Raw genomic sequence first — 21,905 nt, 5'->3', positions numbered from 1 at the left:
TTAACCTCCATGAATTTATCCAGTTCTCTTTTAAACCCTGTTATAGTCCTAGCCTTCACAACCTCCTCAGGCAAGGAGTTCCACAGGTTGACTGTGCGCTGAGTGAAGAAGAACTTCCTTTTATTTGTTTTAAACCTGCTACCCATTAATTTCATTTGGTGGTCCCTAGTTCTTATATTATGGGAACTAGTAAATAACTTTTCCTTATTCCCTTTCTCTACACCACTCATGATTTTAGATACCTCTATCATATCCCCACTTAGTCTCCTCTTTTCCAAGATGAAAAGTCCTAGCCTCTTTAATATCTCCTCATATGGGACCCGTTCCAAACTCCTAAGCATTTTAGTTGCCCTTTTCTGAACCTTTTCTTATGCCAGTATATCTTTTTTGAGATGAGGGGACCACATCTGTGTGCACTATTCAAGATGTGGGCGTACCATGGATTTATATAAGGGCAATAAGATATTCTCCGTCTTATTCTCTATCCCCTTTTTAATGATTCCTAACATCCCGTTTGCTTTTTTGACTGCCGCTGCACACTGCGTGGATGACTTCAGAGAACTATTCACGATGACTCCAAGATCTTTCTCCTGATTAGTTGTAGCTAAATTGTTATACCAATAAAATAAAAACCAGCAGGATCTTATTAAAGGGGAAAAGGCAAAATGCCACATTTATTGTGAATACAGAAAGAATCCTAGTAAGCAGTTAGTTATAGCTATCACATTCCATTCAATTTCATAATTATTCACACATTCATTCATACACACACACACACAGGTTCTGCAAGGTTGTTATCATAGTTACCAGCCTTAGAGTTGCTCATGGCAAGCCACTGGCTAGGTGGCCTGGACATGAGGATGGAGCAGGGCCTTGTCAGATGTTCATCTGATGCTCCTGGAAGTTGGTTTGCAGAATCAGACCCCAAAGTTCTCACTTTCTAGAGTCCATTTTTATAGGAATTTCTTCCTATGCCAGTCTATGGGAATTGCTTCATCATGCTGTTGCTGAATCAATCAGCAGATGGCACATTCCTGACGGCTCTGTGCTGCCAGATGTTATCTTGTTCTTTGGTTCTCCCATCCTTGAGGCTGTTGGGTGGATTCCATTCTGCCCTCTGGGGGTCCTCTGGTTATTTCCACTTGACGCCTTCTTCAGCCAATGGATACTGGATTCTTAGGCTGGCACCTCCCTGATCATTCAGTTATTATCCACACCAAGCACCCATCCACATTCATCCTCTATCTCTATTTTAATCACAATTGTTAACAGAGCGAGATGAATACAACAAAAGGGCGGGGAGTCTCTGGGTGCTGTTTCTGTTGTTACAGAGTATTGCTTTGAGTCTCTCTCTGTGTGAGTAGTTGTTACAAAGAATTGCTTTGAGAACAGACTCTGTCTTAGAATGTACTACCACAATTAGCAGCTTGCAAGTTTCACACAGAGAGGGAGAGAAACAGTACCAAAAACCAAGAGATCTCTTAATTAGTAATACCATGGAATTTAAACTATGGGGAATCAAACTCATTTGTGCTTTTAATTCAGAACTTCTTTAATATGATCCAACAAAATTACCCCCCATCATATTGTATGTATAGTTGGGGTTATTTTTTCCAATATGCATTACTTTACATTTATTCACATTAAATTTCATTTGCCATTTTGTTGCCCAATCACTTAGTTTTGTGAGATCTTTTTGAAGTTCTTCACAGTCTGCTTTGGTCTTAACTATCTTGAGCAGTTTAGTATCATCTGAAAACGTTGCCACCTCACTGTTTACCCCTTTCTCCAGATCATTTATGAATAGGTTGAATAGGATTGGTCCTAGGACTGACCCTTGGGGAACACGACTAGTTACCCCTCTCCATTCTGAAAATTTACCATTTATTCCTACCCTTTGTTCCCTGTCTTTTAACCAGTTCTCAATCCATAAAAGGATCTTCCCTCTTATCCCATGACAACTTAATTTACGTAAGAGCTTTTGGTGAGGGACCTTGTCAAAGGCTTTCTGAAAATCTAAGGACACTATGTCCACTGGATCCCCCTTGTCCACATGTTTGTTGACCTCCTCAAAGAACTCTAATAGATTAGTAAGACACGATCTCCCTTTACAGAAACGATATTGACTTTTGCTCAACAATTTATGTTCTTCTATGTGTCTCACAATTTTATTCTTTACTATTGTTTCAACTAATTTGCCTGGTATTGACATTAGACTTACCGGTCTCTTATTGCCAGGATCACCTCTAGAGCCCTTCTTAAATATTGGCGTTACATTAGCTATCTTCCAGTCATTGGGTACAGCAGCTGATTTAAAGGACAGGTTACAAACCGTAGTTAATAGTTCCGCAATTTCACATTTGAGTTCTTTCAGAACTCTTAGAATCATAGAATCATAGAATATCAGGGTTGGAAGGGACCTCAGGAGGTCATCTAGTCCAACCCCCTGCTCAAAGCAGGACCAATCCCCAACTAAATCATCCCAGCCAGGGCTTTGTCAAGCCTGACCTTAAAAACTTCTAAGGAAGGAGATTCCACCACCTCTTGGGTGAATGCCATCTGGTCCCGGTGACTTGTTACTGTTAAGTTTCTCAATTAATTCCAAAGCCTCCTCTAGTGTCACTTCAGTCTGTGACAATTCCTCAGATTTGATACCTACAGAAGATGGCTCAGGTTTGGGAATCTTCCTAACATCCTCAGCCATGAAGACTGAAGCAAAGAATTCATTTAGTTTCTCCACAATGACTTTATCGTCTTTAGGTGCTCCTTTTGTATCTTGATTGGCCCCACTGGTTGTTTATCAGGCTTCCTGCTTCTGATGTACTTAAAAACATTTTGTTATTACCTTTTGAGTTTTTGGCTAGCTTCTTCAAACTCCTTTTTGGCTTTTCTTATTACATTTTTACCTTTAATTTGGCAGTGTTTATGCTCCTTTCTATTTACTTCACTAGGATTTTACTTCCACTTTTTAAAAGATGCCTTTTTATCTCTCACTGCTTCTTTTACCTGGTTGTTAAGCCACGGTGGCTCTTTTTTAGTTCTTTTACTGTGTTTTTTAATTTGGGATGTACATTTAAGTTGAGCCTCTATTATGGTGTCTTTGAAAAGTGTCCATGCAGCTTGCAGGGATTTCACTCTAGTCACTGTACCTTTTAATTTCTGTTTACCTCCTTGTTTTTGCATAGTTCCCCTTTCTGAAATTAAATGCCACAGTGTTGAGCTGTTGAGGTGTTCTTCCCACCACAGGAATGTTAAATATTATTATATGATGGTCACTATTTCCAAGCAGTCCTGTTATAGTTACCTCTTGGACCAGATCCTGCGCTCCACTCTGGACTAGATCGAGAGTTGTCTCTCCCCTTGTGGGTTCCTGGACCAGCTGCTCCAAGAAGCAGTCATTTAAAGTATCGAGAAATTTTGTCTCTGCATTTCGTCCTGAGGTGACATGTACCAGTCAATATGGGGATAATTGATATCCCCCACTGTTATTGAGTTTTTTATTTTGATAGCCTCTCTAATCTCCCTTAGCATTTCATCGTCACTATCACTGTCCTGGGCAGGTGGTTGATAATAGATAATAGAATATTGTTACATTCTTATTAGAGCATGGAATTACTATCCATAGAGATTCTATGGAACATGTGGATTCATTTAAGATTTTTATTTCATTTGATTCTACAAATATCAATATGCCATGGTGAAGTGTGGGTTTGAAAGTGGGGAAGGAGGTACAAATTAATCAATAAATCTTAGTTATGAACAAGGAATGATAATATCTCACCCGGCCATCTATAGCATGGTTAGTCTGCTGCACAGTATTCTTTCTCTATATTCTTCCACAGGTTCCAACTACTTCCAGAGGCAAACCAATAACACGTCTTTTTCCCTAATGAGAGAGGTGTTTCCTAACAATAAATCAAAAGAGGTAATGGGCAGTCCATGACAAGTCTCTTTATTTCTAATTCCAGCCCAAAGACTCGATCTAGAATTCACTTACTGATTTTTTTTTGCTGAAGTGGAGTTAAGGTTGCTGCTGCATAACAGGGTCTTCTGCTCCCAATACCTTTCTGGACGTGGGATTTTAAAGCCCCAAACTCAAACATTAGAAAACAGTTAAGCTTTCCCCACATACTCCCAAAAAGAGCGTTACTGTTAAAAATCAGGACATGCCCAGTTAAGAATTATAGAATAATAAGGTTAGAAGGAACTGCAAGAGTCATGTAATCTAACCTCCTGCCAATATGCTGGATTTGTTGTGTCTAAACCATCCAAGACAGATGGCCATCCAGCCTCCTTTTGAAAGCCTCCAGTGAAGGAGCTTCCACAATCTTCCGAGGAGTCTGTTCCATTGTCTTGCTGTTCTTACAGTTAGGAAGATTTTTCTGAGATTTAATCAAAACGTGCTCTGCTGGAGTTTGAACCCATTGCCTCTTATCTTGCCTTCTGAGGCAAAAGAGAAAAATTTTTCTACATCTCCTTTTGTGGCAGCCTTTCAAGTTTATGAAGATCGCTATAATATATTCTCTCTCCCCCCGCCCCATCTCCTCTTTTTCAAACTAAACATACCCAGTTCCTTCAGCCTTTGCTTGTATGTTTTGCATTCCATCCATTTGGTCATCTTTGTCACTTGCCTCTGGATCCTTTCCAGTTTCTTTACATCACTTCTATACATTTGGTGACCAAAACTGGACATAGAACTCCAGCTGAGGCCTAACCAGCGCTGAGTAGAGCGGTATTATCACCTCCCATTACTTGCATGCTATGCCTCTGTTAATGCAACCTACAATTGCATTTGCTTTTTTTGCAATAGCATTGCAATCCTGACTTACGTTGTGGTTGTGATGCACCACAACTCACAGATCTTTCTCACCAGTGGTGCTGCTGAGCTAGTTTTGTCCCATTCTGTATGTGTCCATTTGGTTTTTCTTCCCTAAGTGTAGCACCTTACATTTGTCTTTGTTGAATTTCATTTTATAGTCTATTGCTCAGTTCTCCAATTTGTCAAGATCCCTCTGAATTTTAGCTCTATCCTCCAAAGTATTGGCAACCCCCTCTCGCTTTTCACACTTGATCAGTGTGCTCTGTATACCTACATCCAGGTCATTAATAAAAATGTTAAACAACACTGAACCCAGAACAGATCCCTGTGGAACCCCACTTGAGGCTTCCCTCCAATCTGACTTGATTTCATTAATAGTTACTCTTTGTTTTCAGTTATTTGACCAATTGTGTATCCACTTAATGGTAGTTCTGTCAAGCCTTCTTTTCTTCATACACGACATAACCTTTCTCTGCTCCTGTAGGGATGATAAAAACACATACATAAAACATAAATATACAGCATATGAAAAGATGGGAGTTGCCTTACCAAGTGGGGGGTCAGTGCTAACGAGGCCAGTTCAATTCGGGTGGATGTGGCCCCTTTCCAACAGTTAACAAGAAGGGGGTGAATAAAGAGGATGGCTCTAGACTGTTCTCAATGGTAGCAGATGACAGAACGAGGAGTAATGGTCTCAAGTTGCAGTGGGGGAGGTTTAGATTGGATATTAGGAAAAACTTTTTCACTAAGAGGGTGGTGAAACACTGGAATGCGTTACCTAGGGAGGTGGTAGAATCTCCTTCCTTAGAGGTTTTTAAGGTCAGGCTTGACAAAGCCCTGGCTGGGATGATTTAACTGGGAATTGGTCCTGCTTCGAGCAGGGGGTTGGACTAGATGACCTTCTGGGGTCCCTTCCAACCCTGATATTCTATGATCCTATGATCAACAGAGGGAAAATTTCTTTTCATGTGCTGTATATTTATACCTGCCTACTGTATTTTCCACTCCATGCATCTGATGAAGTGGGTTATAGCTCATGAAAGCTTATGCCCAAATAAATGTGTTCGTCTCCAAGGTGCCACAAGGACTCCTCATTGTTTTTCCTGGTACAGACGAACACAGCTACCCCTCTGAAACCAGTAGGGATGATCACAGAATCATAGAATATTAGGGATGGAAGGGACCTCAGGAAGTCAAAGCAGGACCAATCCCCAACTAAATCATCCCAGCCAGGGCTTTGTCAAGCCTTACCTGAAAAACTTCTAGGGAAGGAGATTCCACCACCTCCCTACGTAACGCATTCCAGTGTTTCACCACCCTCCTAGTGAAAAAGATTTTCCTAATATCCAACCTAAACCTTCCCCACTGCAACTTGAGACCGTTACTCCTCGTTCTGTCGTCAGCTACCACTGAGAACAGTCTAGATCCATCCTCTTTGGAACCCCCTTTCAGGTAGTTGAAAGCAACTATCAAATCCCCCCTCATTCTTCTCTTCCACAGACTAAACAATCCCAGTTCCCTCAGCCTCTCCTCATAAGTCATGTGTTCCAGTCCCCTAATCATTTTTGTTGCCCTCAGCTGGACTCTTTCCAATTTTTCCACATCCTTCTTGTAGTGTGGGGCCCAAAACTGGACACAGTACTCCAGATGAGGCCTCACCAATGTTGAATAGAGGGGAACGATTACGTCCCTCGATCTGCTGGCAGTGCCCCTACGTATACATCCCAAAATGCCATTGGCCTTCTTGGCCACAAGGGCACACTGTTGACTCATACCCAGCTTCTTGTCCACTGTAACCCCTCGGTTCTTTTCTGCAGAACTGCTGCCTAGCCATTCGGTCCCTAGTCTGTAGCGGTGCATGGGGTTCTTCCGTCCTAAGTGCAGGACTCTGCACTTGTCCTTGTTGAACCTCATCAGATTTCTTTTGGCCCAATCCTCTAATTTGTCTAGGGCCCTCTGTATCCTATCCCTACCCTCCAGCGTATCTACCTCACCTTCCAGTTTAGTGTTATCTGCAGACTTGCTGAGGGTGCAATCCACACCATCCTCCAGATCGTTTATGAAGATATTGAACAAAACCGGCCCCAGGACCGACCCTTGGGGCACTCCACTTGATACCGGCTGCCAACTATACATGGAGCCATTGATCGCTACCCATTGAGCCCAACAATCTAGCCAGCTTTCTATCCACCTTATAGTCCACGATGATAGGCACTAGGAACATCACAGTACCATATCCCCCCATATGTGAGGGGAGGGCTCCTGCCTCATACTGAGAATGAGGGGCAATCAACAGGTTATCTCAAGTGCTTATGTACAAATGCACAAAGCCTTGGAAATAAGCAGGAAAAACTGGAGGTCCTGGTGATGTCAAGGAACTATGACGTGATTGGAATAACAGAGACTTGGTGGGATAACTCACATGACTGGAGTACTGTCATGGATGGTTATAAACTGTTCAGGAAGGACAGGCAGGGCAGAAAAGGTGGGGGAGTAGCACTGTATGTAAGGGAGCAGTATGACAGCTCAGAGCTCCGGTACGAAACTGTAGAAAAACCTGAGTGTCTCTGGATTAAGTTTAGAAGTGTGTGCAACAAGAGTGATGTAGTGGTGGGAGTCTGCTATAGACCACCGGACCAGGGGGATGAGGTAGATGAGGCTTTCTTCCGGCAGCTCACGGAAGCTACTAGATCGCATGCCCTGATTCTCATGGGTGACTTTAATTTTCCTGATATCTGCTGGGAGAGCAATACAGCGGTGCATAGACAATCCAGGAAGTTTTTGGAAAGCGTAGGGGACAATTTCCTGGCGCAAGTGCTGGAGGAACCAACTAGGGGGGGCGCTTTTCTTGACCTGCTGCTCACAAACCGGGTAGAATTAGTGGGGGAAGCAAAAGTGGATGGGAATCTGGGAGGCAGTGACCATGAGTTGGTTGAGTTCATGATGCTGACGCAGGGAAGAAAGGTAAGCAGCAGGATACGGACCCTGGACTTCAGGAAAGCAGACTTCGACTACCTCAGGGAACGGATGGCCAGGATTCCCTGGGGGACTAACTTGAAGGGGAAAGGAGTCCAGGAGAGCTGGCTGTATTTCAAGGAATCCCTGTTGAGGTTACAGGGACAAACCATCCCAATGAGTCGAAAGAATAGTAAATATGGCAGGCGACCAGCTTGGCTTAATGGTGAAATCCTAGCGGATCTTAAACATAAAAAAGAAGCTTACAAGAAGTGTAAGGTTGGACATATGACCAGGGAAGAGTATAAAAATATTGCTCGGGCATGTAGGAATGATATCAGGAGGGCCAAATCGCACCTGGAGCTGCAGCTAGCGAGAGATGTCAAGAGTAACAAGAAGGGTTTCTTCAGGTATGTTGGCAACAAGAAGAAAGCCAAGGAAAGTGTGGGCCCCTTACTGAATGAGGGAGGCAACCTAGTGAGAGAGGATGTGGAAAAAGCTAATGTACTCAATGCTTTTTTTGCCTCTGTCTTCACGAACAAGGTCAGCTCCCAGACTGCTGCGCTGGGCATCACAAAATGGGGAAGAGATGGCCAGCCCTCTGTGGAGATAGAGGTGGTTAGGGACTATTTAGAAAAGCTGGACGTGCACAAGTCCATGGGGCCGGACAAGTTGCATCCGAGAGTGCTGAAGGAATTGGCGGCTGTGATTGCAGAGCCATTGGCCATTATCTTTGAAAACTCGTGGCGAACGGGGGAAGTCCCGGATGACTGGAAAAAGGCTAATGTAGTGCCAATCTTTAAAAAAGGGAAGGAGGAGGATCCTGGGAACTACAGGCCAGTCAGCCTCACCTCAGTCCCTGGAAAAATCATGGAGCAGGTCCTCAAAGAATCAATCCTGAAGCACTTGCATGAGAGGAAAGTGATCAGGAACAGCCAGCATGGATTCACCAAGGGAAGGTCATGCCTGACTAATCTAATCGCCTTTTATGATGAGATTACTGGTTCTGTGGATGAAGGGAAAGCAGTGGATGTATTGTTTCTTGACTTTAGCAAAGCTTTTGACACGGTCTCCCACAGTATTCTTGTCAGCAAGTTAAGGAAGTATGGGCTGGATGAATGCACTATAAGGTGGGTAGAAAGCTGGCTAGATTGTCGGGCTCAACGGGTAGTGATCAATGGCTCCATGTCTAGTTGGCAGTCGGTATCAAGTGGAGTGCCCCAAGGGTCGGTCCTGGGGCCGGTTTTGTTCAATATCTTCATAAATGATCTGGAGGATGGTGTGGATTGCACTCTCAGCAAATTTGCGGCTGATACTACACTGGGAGGAGTGGTAGATACGCTGGAGGGGAGGGATAGGATACAGAAGGACCTAGACAAATTGGAGGATTGGGCCAAAAGAAATCTGATGAGGTTCAATAAGGATAAGTGCAGGGTCCTGCACTTACAATGGAAGAATCCAATGCACCGCTACAGACTAGGGACCGAATGGCTAGGCAGCAGTTCTGCGGAAAAGGACCTAGGGGTGACAGTGGACGAGAAGCTGGATATGAGTCAGCAGTGTGCCCTTGTTGCCAAGAAGGCCAATGGCATTTTGGGATGTATAAGTAGGGGCATCGGGAGCAGATCGAGGAACGTGATTGTTCCCCTCTATTCGACATTGGTGAGGCCTCATCTGGAGTACTGTGTCCAGTTTTGGGCCCCACACTACAAGAAGGATGTGGAAAAATTGGAAAGAGTCCAGCGGAGGGCAACAAAAATGATTAGGGGTCTAGAACACATGACTTATGAGGAGAGGCTGAGGGAGCTGGGATTGTTTAGCCTGCAGAAGAGAAGAATGAGGGGGGATTTGATAGCTGCTTTCAACTACCTGAAAGGGGGTTCCAAAGAGGATGGCTCTAGACTGTTTGGTGGTGAATATTTTCCGCTCACTTTACCGGGTGTTCATATGGAAAGCAGAGTAGAAACTGTGCCATGGGAATCAGCACCTTAGCTGTGTTTTCCCTACATTTCTTAAGTTGGGGTGTGTAGGGGGAGGGTGTTCTCTCACACTAATTTTTTTCTTTGGTGATATGCGGGGAGACTTTAACTTAGCAGTTCCCAGTTTTCTAACATTTGAGATTGGGGTTTTGAAGTTCCACGTTACAAAAGTGTACACAGATCATGAGGTCCTGTTGCATAGCAGCAGCTTTAACTCCACCTTAACAAAGGTTTTGTAAGTGATTTCTATGGAGGGTTCTAACATCCTGTGTTAAATTGATCTGGCAGAAGAGCACCACCTTCCTATTTTGGAATCCTGTTGGGAAACTAGATCCTGCCACTGTTACAGACTATTTGTTATGAAAAAAGAAAAGGAGTACTTGTGGCACCTTAGAGACTAACAAATTTACTAGAGCATAAGCTTTCGTGAGCTACAGCTCACTTCATTCGATTCATTCAGTGGAAAATACAGTGGGGAGATTTATATACATAGAGAACATGAAACAAAGGGTGTTACCATAAACACTGTAACCAGAGAGATCACTTAAGGTGAGCTATTATCAGCAGGAGAGCGGGGGGGGGGGGGGGGGGAGGGGTGGAAAAAACGTTTTGTAGTGATAATCAAGATGGGCCATTTCCAGCAGTTGACAAGAACGTCTGAGGAACAGTGGCGGGTGGGAGGGGGATAAACATGGGGAAATAGTTTTACTTTGTGTAATGAACCATCCACTCCCAGTCTCTATTCAAGCCTAAGTTAATTGTATCCATAGAATCATAGAATATCAGGGTTGGAAGGGACCTCAGGAGGTCATCTAGTCCAATCCCCTGCTCAAAGCAGGACCAATCCCCAACTAAATCATCCCAGCCAGGACTTTGTCAAGCCTGACCTTAAAAACTTCTAGGGAAGGAGATTCCACCACCTCCCTAGGTAACGCATTCCAGTGTTTCACCACCCTCCTAGTGAAAAAGTTTTTCCTAATATCCAACCTAAATCTCCCCCACTGCAACTTGAGACCATTACTCCTTGTTCTGTCATCTGCTACCACTGAGAACAGTCTAGATCTATCCTCTTTGGAACCCCCTTTCAGGTAGTTGAAAGCAGCTATCAAATCCCCCCTCATTCTTCTCTTCTGAAGACTAAACATCCCCAGTTCCCTCAGCCTCTCCTCATAAGTCATGTGTTCCAGTCCCCTAATCATTTTTGTTGCCCTCAGCTGGACTCTTTCCAATTTTTCCACATCCTTCTTGTAGTGTGGGGCCCAAAACTGGACACAGTACTCCAGATGAGGCCTCACCAATGTCAAATAGAGGGGAACGATCACGTCCCTCGATCTGCTGGCAATGCCCCTACTAATACATCCCAAAATGCCATTGGCCTTCTTGGCCTCAAGGGCACACTATTGACTCATATCCAGCTTCTCGTCCACTGTAACCCCTCGGTCCTTTTCTGCAGAACTGCTGCCTAGCCATTCGGTCCCTAGTCTGTAGCGGTGCATTGGATTCTTCCGTCCTAAGTGCAGGACTCTGCACTTGTCCTTGTTGAACCTCATCAGATTTCTTTTGGCCCAATCCTCCAATTTGTCTAGGTCCTTCTGTATCCTATCCCTCCCCTCCAGCGTATCTACCACTCCTCCCAGTTTAGTGTCATCTGCTAACTTGCTGAGGGTGCAATCCACACCATCCTCCAGATCATTTATGAAGATATTGAACAAAACCAGCCCCAGGACCGACCCTTGGGGCCCTCCACTTGATACCGGCTGCCAACTAGACATGGAGCCATTGATCACTACCCGTTGAGCCCGACAATCTAGCCAGCTTTCTATCCACCTTATAGTCCATTCATCCAGCCCATACTTCTTTAACTTGCTGGCAAGAATACTGTAGGAGACCGTGTCAAAAGTCAAGCAACAACACGTCCACTGCTTTCCCTTCATCCACAGAGCCAGTTATCTCATCATAGAAGGCAATTAGATTAGTCAGGGATGACTTGCCCTTGGTGAATCCATGCTGACTGTTCTTGATCACTTTCCTCTCCTCTAAGTGCTTCAGAATTGATTCCTTGAGGACCTGCTCCATGATTTTTCCAGGGACTGAGGTGAGGCTGACTGGCCTGTAGTTCCCAGGATCCTCCTTCTTCCCTTTTTTAAAGATGGGCACTACATTAGCCTTTTTCCAGTGGTCTGGGACCTCCCCTGATCGCCATGAGTTTTCAAAGATAATGGCCAATGGCTCTGCAATCACATCTGCCAACTCCTTTAGCACTCTCAGATGCAATGCATCCGGCCCCATGGACTTGTGCTCATCCAGGTTTTCTAAATAGTCCCGAACCACTTCTTTCTCCACAGAGGGCTGGTCACCTCGTCCCCATGCTGTGCTGCCCGGTGCAGCAGTCTGGGAGCTGACCTTGTTCGTGAAGACAGACGCAAAAAAAGCATTGAGTACATTAGCTTTTTCCACATCCTCTGTCACGAGGTTGCCTCGCTCATTCAGTAAGGGGCCCACACTTTCCTTGACTTTCTTCTTGTTGCTAACATATCTGAAGAAACCCTTCTTGTTACTCTTAACATCTCTTACTTGCTGCAACTCCAGGTGTGATTTGGCCTTCCGGATTTCACTCCTGCAAGCCCGAGCAATATTTTATACTCCTCCCTGGTTATTTGTCCAATCTTCCACTTCTTGTAAGCTTCTTTTTTGTGTTTAAGAGCAACAAGGATTTCACTGTTAAGCCAAGCTGGTCGCCTGCCATATTTACTATTCTTTCTACACATTGGGATAGTTTGTCCCTCTAACCTCAATAAGGATTCTTTAAAATACAGCCAGCTCTCCTGAACTGCTTTCCCCCTCATGCTATTCTCCCAGGGGATCTTGCCCATCAGTTCCCTGAGGGAGTCAAAGTCTGCTTTTCTGAAGTCCAGGGTCTGTATTCTGCTGCTCTCCTTTCTTCCTTGTGTTAGGATCCTGAACTCGACCATTTCATGGTCACTGTCTCCCAGGTTCCCATCCACTTTTGCTTCCCCTACTAATTCTTCCCAGTTTGTGAGCAGCAGGTCAAGAAGAGCTCTGCCCCTAGTTGGTTCCTCCAGCACTTGCACCAGAAAATTGTCCCCTATATTTTCCAAAAACTTCCTGGGTTGCCTGTGCACCATTGTATTGCTCTCCCAGCAGATATCAGGAAAATTAAAGTCACCCATGAGAACCAGGGCCTGCGATCTAGTAACTTCTGCGAGTTGCCGGAAGAAAGCCTCGTCCACCTCATCTCCCTGGTCCGGTGGTCTATAGTAGACTCCCACCATGACATCACCCTTGTTGCTCACACTTCTAAACTGAATCCAGAGACTCTCAGGTTTTTCTGCAGTTTCATACTTGAGCTCTGAGCAGTCATACTGCTCTCTTACATACAGTGCAACTCCCCCACCTTTTCTGCCTTTCCTGTCCTTCCTGAACAGCTTATATCCATCCATGACAGTATTCCAGTCATGTGAGTTATCCCACCAAGTCTCTGTTATTCCAATAACATCATAATTCCTTGACTGTGCCAGGACTTCCAGTTCTCCCTGGTTGTTTCCCAGGCTTCCTGCATTTGTATATAGGCACCTGAGGTAACCTGCTGATCGCCCCTCTTTCTCAGTATTAGGTAGGAGCCCTCCCCTCTCATGCGCTCCTGCTCGTGCCTCCTCCCGGTATCCCGCTTTCCCACTTACCTCAGGGCTTTGGTCTCCTTTCCCCGGTGAACCTAGTTTAAAGCCCTCCTCACTAGGTTAGCCAGCCTGCTTGCGAAGATGCTCTTCCCTCTCTTCGTTAGGTGGAGCCCGTCTCTGCCTAGCACTCCTTCTTGGAACACCATCCCATGGTCAAAGAATGCAAAGCCTTCTCTTCGACACCACCTGTGTAGCCATTCGTTTACTTCCACGATTCGACGGTCTCTACCCAGGCCTTTTCCTTCCATGGGGAGGATGGACGAGAACACCACTTGCACCTCAAACTCCTTTATCCTTCTTCCCAGAGCCACGTAGTCTGCAGTGATCCGCTTAAGGTCATTCTTGCCAGTATCATTGGTGTCCACATGGAGAAGCAGGAAGGGGTAGCGATCCAAGGGCTTGATGAGTCTCGGCATTCTCTCCGTCACATCACGAATCTTAGCTCCTGGCAAGCAGCAGATTTCTCGGTTTTCCTGATCGGGGCGGCAGATAGATGACTCAGTCCCCCTGAGGAGAGAGTCCCCGACCACCACCACCCGCCTCCTTCTCCTGGGAGCGGTGGTTGTGGAACCCCCAGCCCTAGGACAGTGCATCCCATACCTTCCAATCGGCGGAGTCTCTTTCTGCTCCCTTCTCTCAGACGTATCATCTGGTCCACTCTCCGCATTAGTACCTGTGGAGAGAAAGTGAAAATGGTTACTTACCTGTATCTGTCCTGCTGGTACATGGACGTTCCCCTTTTTTCTTCTGGAGGTCACATGATGCCAAATTTCTTCACCATCTTTCTGTCCCCGATGTGCAGCCTGCTCTGAATCTTCAGAACCTTTAGCCCGTAGAAGCCTATCCTGACATCCATCCAGGAAATCTTCAGTTTCTCTTATGCAATGCAGGGTCGATACCTGTTGCTCCAGACCTTGAACCTTCTCTTCCAGTATGGAGACCAGCTTGCACTTTGTAGAGACAAAGTCGCATCTTGCAAATTAATTCCAATTCAGCAGTCTCTTGTTGGAGTCTGTTTTTGAAGTTTTTTTGTTGAAGTATTGCCACTTTTAGGTCTGTAATCGAGTGACCAGAGAGATTGAAGTGTTCTCCGACTGGTTTTTGAATGTTATAATTCTTGATGTCTGATTTGTGTCCATTTATTCTTTTACATAGAGACGGTCCAGTTTGGCCAATGTACATGGCAGAGGGGCATTGCTGGCACATGATGGCATATATCACATTGGTAGATGTGCAGGTGAACGAGCCTCTGATAGTGTGGCTGATGTGATTAGGCTCTATGATGGTGTCCCCTGAATAGATATGTGGACTCAGTTGGCAGCAGGCTTTGTTGCAAGGATAGGTTCCTGGGTTAGTGGTTCTGTTGTGTGGTATGTGGTTGCTGGTGAGAATTTGCTTCAGGTTGGAGGACTGTCTGTAAGCAAGGACTGGCCTCTCTCCCAAGATCTGTGAGAGTGATGGGTCATCCTTCAGGATAGGTTGTAGATCCTTGATGATGCATTGGAGAGGTTTTAGTTGGGGGCTGAAGGTGATGGCTAGTGGCGTTCTGTTATTTTCTTTGTTGGACCTGTCCTGTAGTAGGTGACTTCTGGGTACTCTTCTGGCTCTGTCAATCTGTTTCTTCACTTCAGCAGGTGGGTATTGTAGTTGTAAGAATGCTTGATAGAGATCTTGTAGGTGTTTGTCTCTGTCTGAGGGGTTGGAGCAAATGCTGTTGTATGGTAGAGCTTGGCTGTAGACAATGGAAAGTGTAGTGTGGTCTGGGTGAAAGCTGGAGGCATGTAGGTAGGAATAGTGGTCAGTAGGTTTCCGGTATAGGGTGGTGTTTATGTGACCATCACTTATTAGCACCATAGTGTCCAGGAAGTGGATCTCTTGCGTGGACTGGTCCAGGCTGAGGTTGATGGTGGTATGGAAATTGTTGAAAACATGGTGGAATTCCTTAAGGGCTTCTTTTCCATGGGTCCAGATGATGAAGATGTCATCAATGTAGCGCAAGTAGAGTAGGGGCATTAGGGGACGAGAGCTGAGGAAGCGTTGTTCTAGGTCAGCCATAAAAATATTGGCACACTGTGGGGCCATGCGGGTACCCATAGCAGTGCTGCTGATTTGAAAGTATGCATTGTCCCCAAATGTGAAATAGTTATGGGTGAGGACAAAGTCACAAAGTTCAGCCACCAGGTTAGCCGTGACATTATCGGGGATAGTGTTCTTGACAACTTGTAGTCCATCTTTGTGTGGAATGTTGGTGTAGAGGGCTTCTACATCCATAGTGGCCAGGATGGTGTTTTCTGGAAGATCACCGATGGACTGTAGTTTCCTCAGGAAGTCAGTGGTGTCTCGAAGATAGCTGGAAGTGCTGGTAGCATAGGGCCTGAGGAGGGAGTCTACATAGCCAGACAGTCCTGCTGTCAGGTGCCAATGCCTGAGAGGATGAGGCATTTAGGATTTCCAGGTTTATGGCTCTTGGGTATCAGATAGAATACCCCAGGTTAGTGTTCCAGGGGTGTGTCTGTGCGGATTTGTTCTTGTGCTTTTTCAGGGAGTTTCTTGAGCAAATGCTGTAGTTTCTTTTGGTAACCCTTAGTGGGATCAGAGGGTAATGGCTTGTAGAAAGTGGTGTTGGAGAGCTGCTGAGCAGCCTCTTGTTCATATTCCGACCTATTCATGATGACGACAGCACCTCCTTTGTCAGCCTTTTTGATTATGATGTCAGAGTTGTTTCTGAGGCTGTGGATGCCATTGTGTTCTGCACGGCTGAGGTTATGGGGCAAGTGATGCTGCTTTTCCACAATTTCAGCCCGTGCACGTCGGCAGAAGCACTCTGTGTAGAAGTCCAGTCTGTTGTTTCGACCTTCAGGAGGAGTCCACCCAGAATCCTTTTTTTTTTTTGTAGTCTTGGTAGGAAGATCTCTGTGGGTTAGTATGTTGTTCAGAGGTGTGTTGGAAATATTCCTTGAGTCGGAGGCGTCGAAAATAGGATTCTAGGTCACCACAGAACTGTATCATGTTCGTGGGGGTGGAGGGGCAGAAGGAGAGGCCCCGAGATAGGACAGATTCTTCTGCTGGGCTAAGAGTATAGTTGGATAGATTAACAATATTGGTGGGTGGGTTAAGGGAACCACTGTTGTGGCCCCTTGTGGCATGTAGTAGTTTAGATAGTTTAGCGTCCTTTTTCTTTTGTAGAGAAGCAAAGTGTGTGTTGTAAATGGCTTGTTTAGTTTTTGTAAAGTCCAGCCACGAGGAAGTTAGTGTGGAAGGTTGGTTTTTTATGAGAGTATCCAGGTTTGAGAGCTCACTCTTAAGCTTTCCCTGTTTGCTCTAGAGGATGTTGATCAGGTGGTTCCGCAGTTTCTTTGAGAGCGTGTGGCATTGTTTCATGTTCTCTATATGTATAGATCTCCCCACTGTATTTTCCACTGAATGCATCTGATGAAGTGAGCTGTAGCTCACAAAAGCTTATCTAATAAATTTGTTAGTCTCTCGGGTGCCACAAGTACTCCTTTTCTTTTTGCGAATACAGACTAACACGGCTGCTACTCTGAAACCTATTTGTTATGAGTAAGCATTCATTACTGGTGGAAAATTCAGTAGAAACTACAGCAGGAATTGACAGAATATACAACTAGAAATGCAATAAAGATAAACAGAGCTTTAAAAAAAGTATTTTCCTCTTATTTTACCAGTGATGTAGATCATCAAAAAGCTGACTGGGTTAGCATCCATGAGAAAATATGCCAATTGTTGATTCCAATACGTACATCCTTTCCATTTTTCAATTCCGAAAAAGAAAGAAAACATGGCATGGAACAGCTTCTTCACAGGCAGGTATGTAAAAGAAAAAGAGACTATTACATGATTCTAGAAATAAGCATTCAGCCTTTGCTCACTCCCATTCCATTGTTAATTTTTCCCCTATAGAAACACTTAGTTGACCTTACTCACAAAGTGGCCCAGAAGTTTGTGTTTGAAGGAAAACATGAAGAAGCAATTCCTGCAGCTTTACATTCTCTGCGTTTCAGCATTGATACCTGTGGCCCAGATTCTATGGAATTAGTTCCTGCTTATCTCATTTTAGCTGAGGCTAGCACTGGTAAGTTTTGCTGAAGCAAATAATATCAATGGTAAATCTAAAACCATAATGTTGGTATGTCACAGATCCACAGGTTTGATGCTATACCCCAAGCTTTGGAACAGTCTCTTGGATGAACCCTTTCAGTCTCACTCTTCCTTCAGGGTAGACCATGTGGCCTCACTGTCTCCTAATATTGAACGTCCGAGACTTCAGCACTCCTGCTTCACACCGTGAGCTCTGTTCAGCAAGTCCAACTGAGGTAGACTCCTGATAGAGACTTGTATGCTCGTCAGGGATTAATGCACCTCAGCATTTGCAGTGATACTCAAACAGAGTTGTCAAAACAGTTGGGTTTATTTATCAGCTGGAACACAGCATAGGAAGTCCCCAGGTTAGCACAGATAAATGAAGGTTAAATCATAAAAAGAAAAGGAGTACTTGTGGCACCTTAGAGACTAACAAATTTATTTGAGCATAAGCTTTCGTGAATGAGCTGTAGCTCACGAAAGCTTATGCTCAAATAAATTGGTTAGTCTCTAAGGTGCCACAAGTACTCCTTTTCTTTTTGCGAATACAGACTAACACGGCTACTACTCTGAAACCGGTTAAAACATAGTTCAAGTACATTCTAATTAGCCCAGAGAGCCCAGCTAGGTTGTAGCAAACTCCATATTCAGGCTTTCTCGCTCTCTCTGTCTGACCTCCTTGGTCAGTTCTCAGGTGATAGCCCCCCAACTCCTTGCAGCAGCCAGCTCTTATCTCCCACCTCACACTTTCCAGTCCTTTGTTCTTGAGCTGGGGTCTTTGCTTTGCTTCACTGCTGAGAGGTAGGGAAATCCATCTCCCTTTCTGTCACTGATTGGTAGGAGTCAATGTCCTGGTGATTGTCTTTTCCATACTCCATTGATATGGAGTTGGCCTCGGACAGTTCTTTTTAATGACCCATTCAGACTCAGACAGTTAGGTGACATTCATGCCTATGGGCATGTCTTCACTAGCAACGTTAAAGTGCTGCGGTCACGGCATCCTAGTCCAACTGTTTGAATGGCACAAATAGCTATAAGAAAAGGAGGACTTGTGGTACCTTAGAGACTAACAAATTTATGTGAGCATGAGCTTTCGTGAGCTTCATCCGATGAAGTGAGCTGTAGCTCACAAAAGCTTATGGTCAAATAAATTGGTTAGTCTCTAAGGTGCCACAAGTCCTCCTGTTCTTTTTGAGAATACAGACTAACACAGCTGCTACTCTGAAACAAAGAGCTATATTCTCTAAGCTTCTAAAAATTTGCTGACATTTGCCCTCTTTTTTCTTGAAATATAATTTCAGGTCTTGGCCATCTTACCCAGGCAGAGGAATACCTCTCACAAGCTCAATGGATTATCCTCAAAACTTCTGACTGCAGTAATGGCATTCAGTCTAAATTGCATCGTAACCTGGGTCTCCTCTATGCTGCTAAAGGAAATTTTGAAGAGTCTTTATACCACCTGGCTACTGATGTACGTAGAATAAAATACTGAAGTAGAAGAAAAATTCCTTATAATTGTACACAGTCCATGTAGCAATTGTTAGGAAAGCCCAACAGACACTTAGATTCTAGTACAGATTTTAGATACCATGCTAAGAATCACCTTTGAAAAACCTGTGCTAGATAGATACAACAGACAACACATAAGTACTTATCCAAAGTTGTGTTCTAGTAATTATTCTTATTTCTGTGAATTGTGTATTCCCTGTGTTCTTTATAGTATTATTAAATAATATTCATCAGCCTTTCTATTCAGTTGAGGTATACATTCCTACTGCAACCTGGTGTAGTTGCCTATCGTTAAACAAATAGTCCATTTTATACTTGCAGCTATTTTATTTCTTGATCATTTTTGTTAGACAACAGTTACACTATTTATTCCATTATTTAAACAACTGCTTCCATAATATTTTCTCCTGAATTTTTTTGCCATATGATCATTTGGGAGAGTAGTCGTGCAAACTTTGTTCTCAGATGCACCTCCTTAGATGTTGCGGCTACTTAATCTCTCAAGAGTGGGCTTTGCCGTCAGTACTAGGAGAAAGGTTACTTTCCTAATAATTGTATTTCCTTGAGTAAATTGTCAGTACAGATCTGCCCTCACCCACCTGCCTTGTTCCTTCAGAGTATACAGAGGGGATTCTGACTGAGTAGAAAGTAACTGGAACAAGGTCAGGGCTGCTGCTTTTATACAGTTCCTTCTAAATACTCTCAATAGGCCTTAATGGAGGATGTATTAAGTCCATAGTCTCTGGTCCAAACTTTCAGTGTTGCAAGGGAGAATGCACACAGCCCTAATGGCCACTGCTTTGCATGGGTTATCACGTAGGTGCTCCCATGAGTGTGGATCAGCGGTGTCAGTCCAGGTGCGTGACTATTGTTAGGAGTGCTAGTGCCCATATAGGAGTCAGGTCTGTATTTTTGCCTGAGACAGTATTTTGAGTTTTGCTTGCCTGTTTGGTTTTATGATACACATACATTCTTACCCATATGTGTGAACAAAGGACAAAGACACTCTATGTGTTGCTTTTGCCCAAGCCAGAGGGTTTGTTAGTATAATGGGAACAAATAAGAGCAGTTAAAGTGTTGTTGGGCACGGTGAGAGTATAATATATGAGCACACACTTGAAGACTGCCTCCATTCCTATCTCAAGGCAAGGTCAAGCAACCAGTTGGGAGGGGTGAGGGAAGATTGAGGGGAAGATAAAACACTAAAAGGTCAAAGAAATGCCTGCCTGTGACTGTAGCATACGTCACTCCTTACTCCTCCCGTGGTGTACAAAAGGGGTGGGATGGACGCACAGCCACCCAAAACAGAACATGACCGTAAGTTGTAAGGGGTGGCACTGTGGGCGTGCATTTCAGGTATAAATATGTCTACTGAGGAGGAGGGAGACGGGACACTGGGAAACAAGGCTCTGCAGCGTCAAAGTTACGGTATACATGCTTGCTGGAAACTAACCCCAATAAACATAGCATTGCCTGCACTTCAGACTTCTGGTCTTTTGCTTTCTGTCTGCGTGACAAGAACCAGGGGAGAGGGTGAAGGGAAAGCCCTCTAACTACTGTAGTTACTAAGTAATCTTTCTTTCTCTCCATCCAGTAGTTTTGTTCTTATTAATTTCAGGGATATTGACTCAGATTTACCAGGTTTTAGAGTAGCAGCCGTGTTAGTCTGTATCAGCAAAAAGAACAGCAGTACTTGTGGTACCTTAGAGATTAACAAATTTATTTGAGCATAAGCTTTCATGGGCTACAGCCCACTTCATTGGATGCATAGAATGGAACATATAGTAAGAAGATATTTATACGTACAGAGAACATGAAAAGGTGGAAGTACCCATACCCACTGTAAGAGGCTAATTAATTAAGAGAAGCTGTTATCAGCAGGGGGGAAAAAACTTTTGAAGTGATAATCAAGATGGCCCGTTTCAGACAGTTGACATGAAGGTGTGAGGATACTTAACATGGGGAAATAGATTCAATTTGTGTTATGGCTCGGTCCCCATGTTAAGTATCCTCACGCCTTCACTTCACTTCACTGTAGCTCATGAAAGCTTATGCTCAAATAAATTTAGTCTCTAAGGTGCCACAAGTACTCCTTTTCTTTTTGCGAATACAGATTAACACGGCTGCTACTCTGAAATTTGCCATCTCTGTGCCTCTGGACCAGGAGTATTCCTAGCTAGGGACATGAGGGAGGTTTTCAGTCCTTTGTGGAAAAAGGGAGAATCTGCATGGTTTTGGTGCAACATTTTAAGCTTGGATTTAAATATAATTAATTTTGCATCTAATATTAGGTGGAAAATAGAAGAAATAAATAAAATATTGCTAATCTTCAAGTTAATAAACTTATCCCCAAACGTATTTGGATGTGAATATTAAGTTTATATAATTACATTTTATATATATATATATATTTCAGATTTATTTTGCCAGTTGTGCATTTGGAACTCATGACATTAGTACATCTGGAGGTTATTTCCACATGGCTAATGTGTTCTTTTGTCAGAACAAAATGGACATTGCAGACTCACTGTACACTGAGGTTAGTAGCACCAGTAAATTTTTCTGATATTTACAAGTTTTCTTGAGGTTATTCTCAATGTTTGTGTGTTACTGACTCCCCTTAGTATTATAGGTTTCAGAGTAACAGCCGTGTTAGTCTGTATTCGCAAAAAGAAAAGGAGGACTTGTGGCACCTTAGAGACTAACCAATTTATTAGAGCATAAGCTTTCGTGAGCTACAGCTCACTTCCTCAGATGCATATCGTGGAAACTGCAGCAGGCTTTATATATACACAGAGAATATGAAACAATACCTATTCCCACCCCACTGTCCTGCTGGTAATA

General features: G+C 44.0%; 1 protein-coding gene across 2 annotated transcripts in view; it reads left to right on the top strand.

The window, feature by feature from the left end:
• ZMYND12 (zinc finger MYND-type containing 12) overlaps positions 1–21,905 on the top strand; it is a 36,469-nt gene that overhangs the window by 6,471 nt on the left and 8,093 nt on the right. Inside the window, exons 2-5 of one of the 2 annotated variants that reach the window (XM_073316521.1) lie at positions 17,138–17,279; positions 17,373–17,544; positions 18,854–19,023; positions 21,478–21,600. In XM_073316521.1, coding sequence (XP_073172622.1) covers positions 17,138–17,279; positions 17,373–17,544; positions 18,854–19,023; positions 21,478–21,600 — 607 coding nt within the window. The remainder of the gene's footprint in view (positions 1–17,137; positions 17,280–17,372; positions 17,545–18,853; positions 19,024–21,477; positions 21,601–21,905) is intronic. The other variant, XM_073316522.1, reaches the window with a different exon arrangement.

The sequence above is a fragment of the Lepidochelys kempii genome, chromosome 18 (assembly GCF_965140265.1).
Source record: "Lepidochelys kempii isolate rLepKem1 chromosome 18, rLepKem1.hap2, whole genome shotgun sequence".
Classification (NCBI taxonomy): Eukaryota; Metazoa; Chordata; order Testudines; family Cheloniidae; genus Lepidochelys; species Lepidochelys kempii.
The sequence above is the reverse complement of the archived record's forward strand: the minus strand, read 5'-3'. Positions and strand labels throughout refer to the sequence as shown.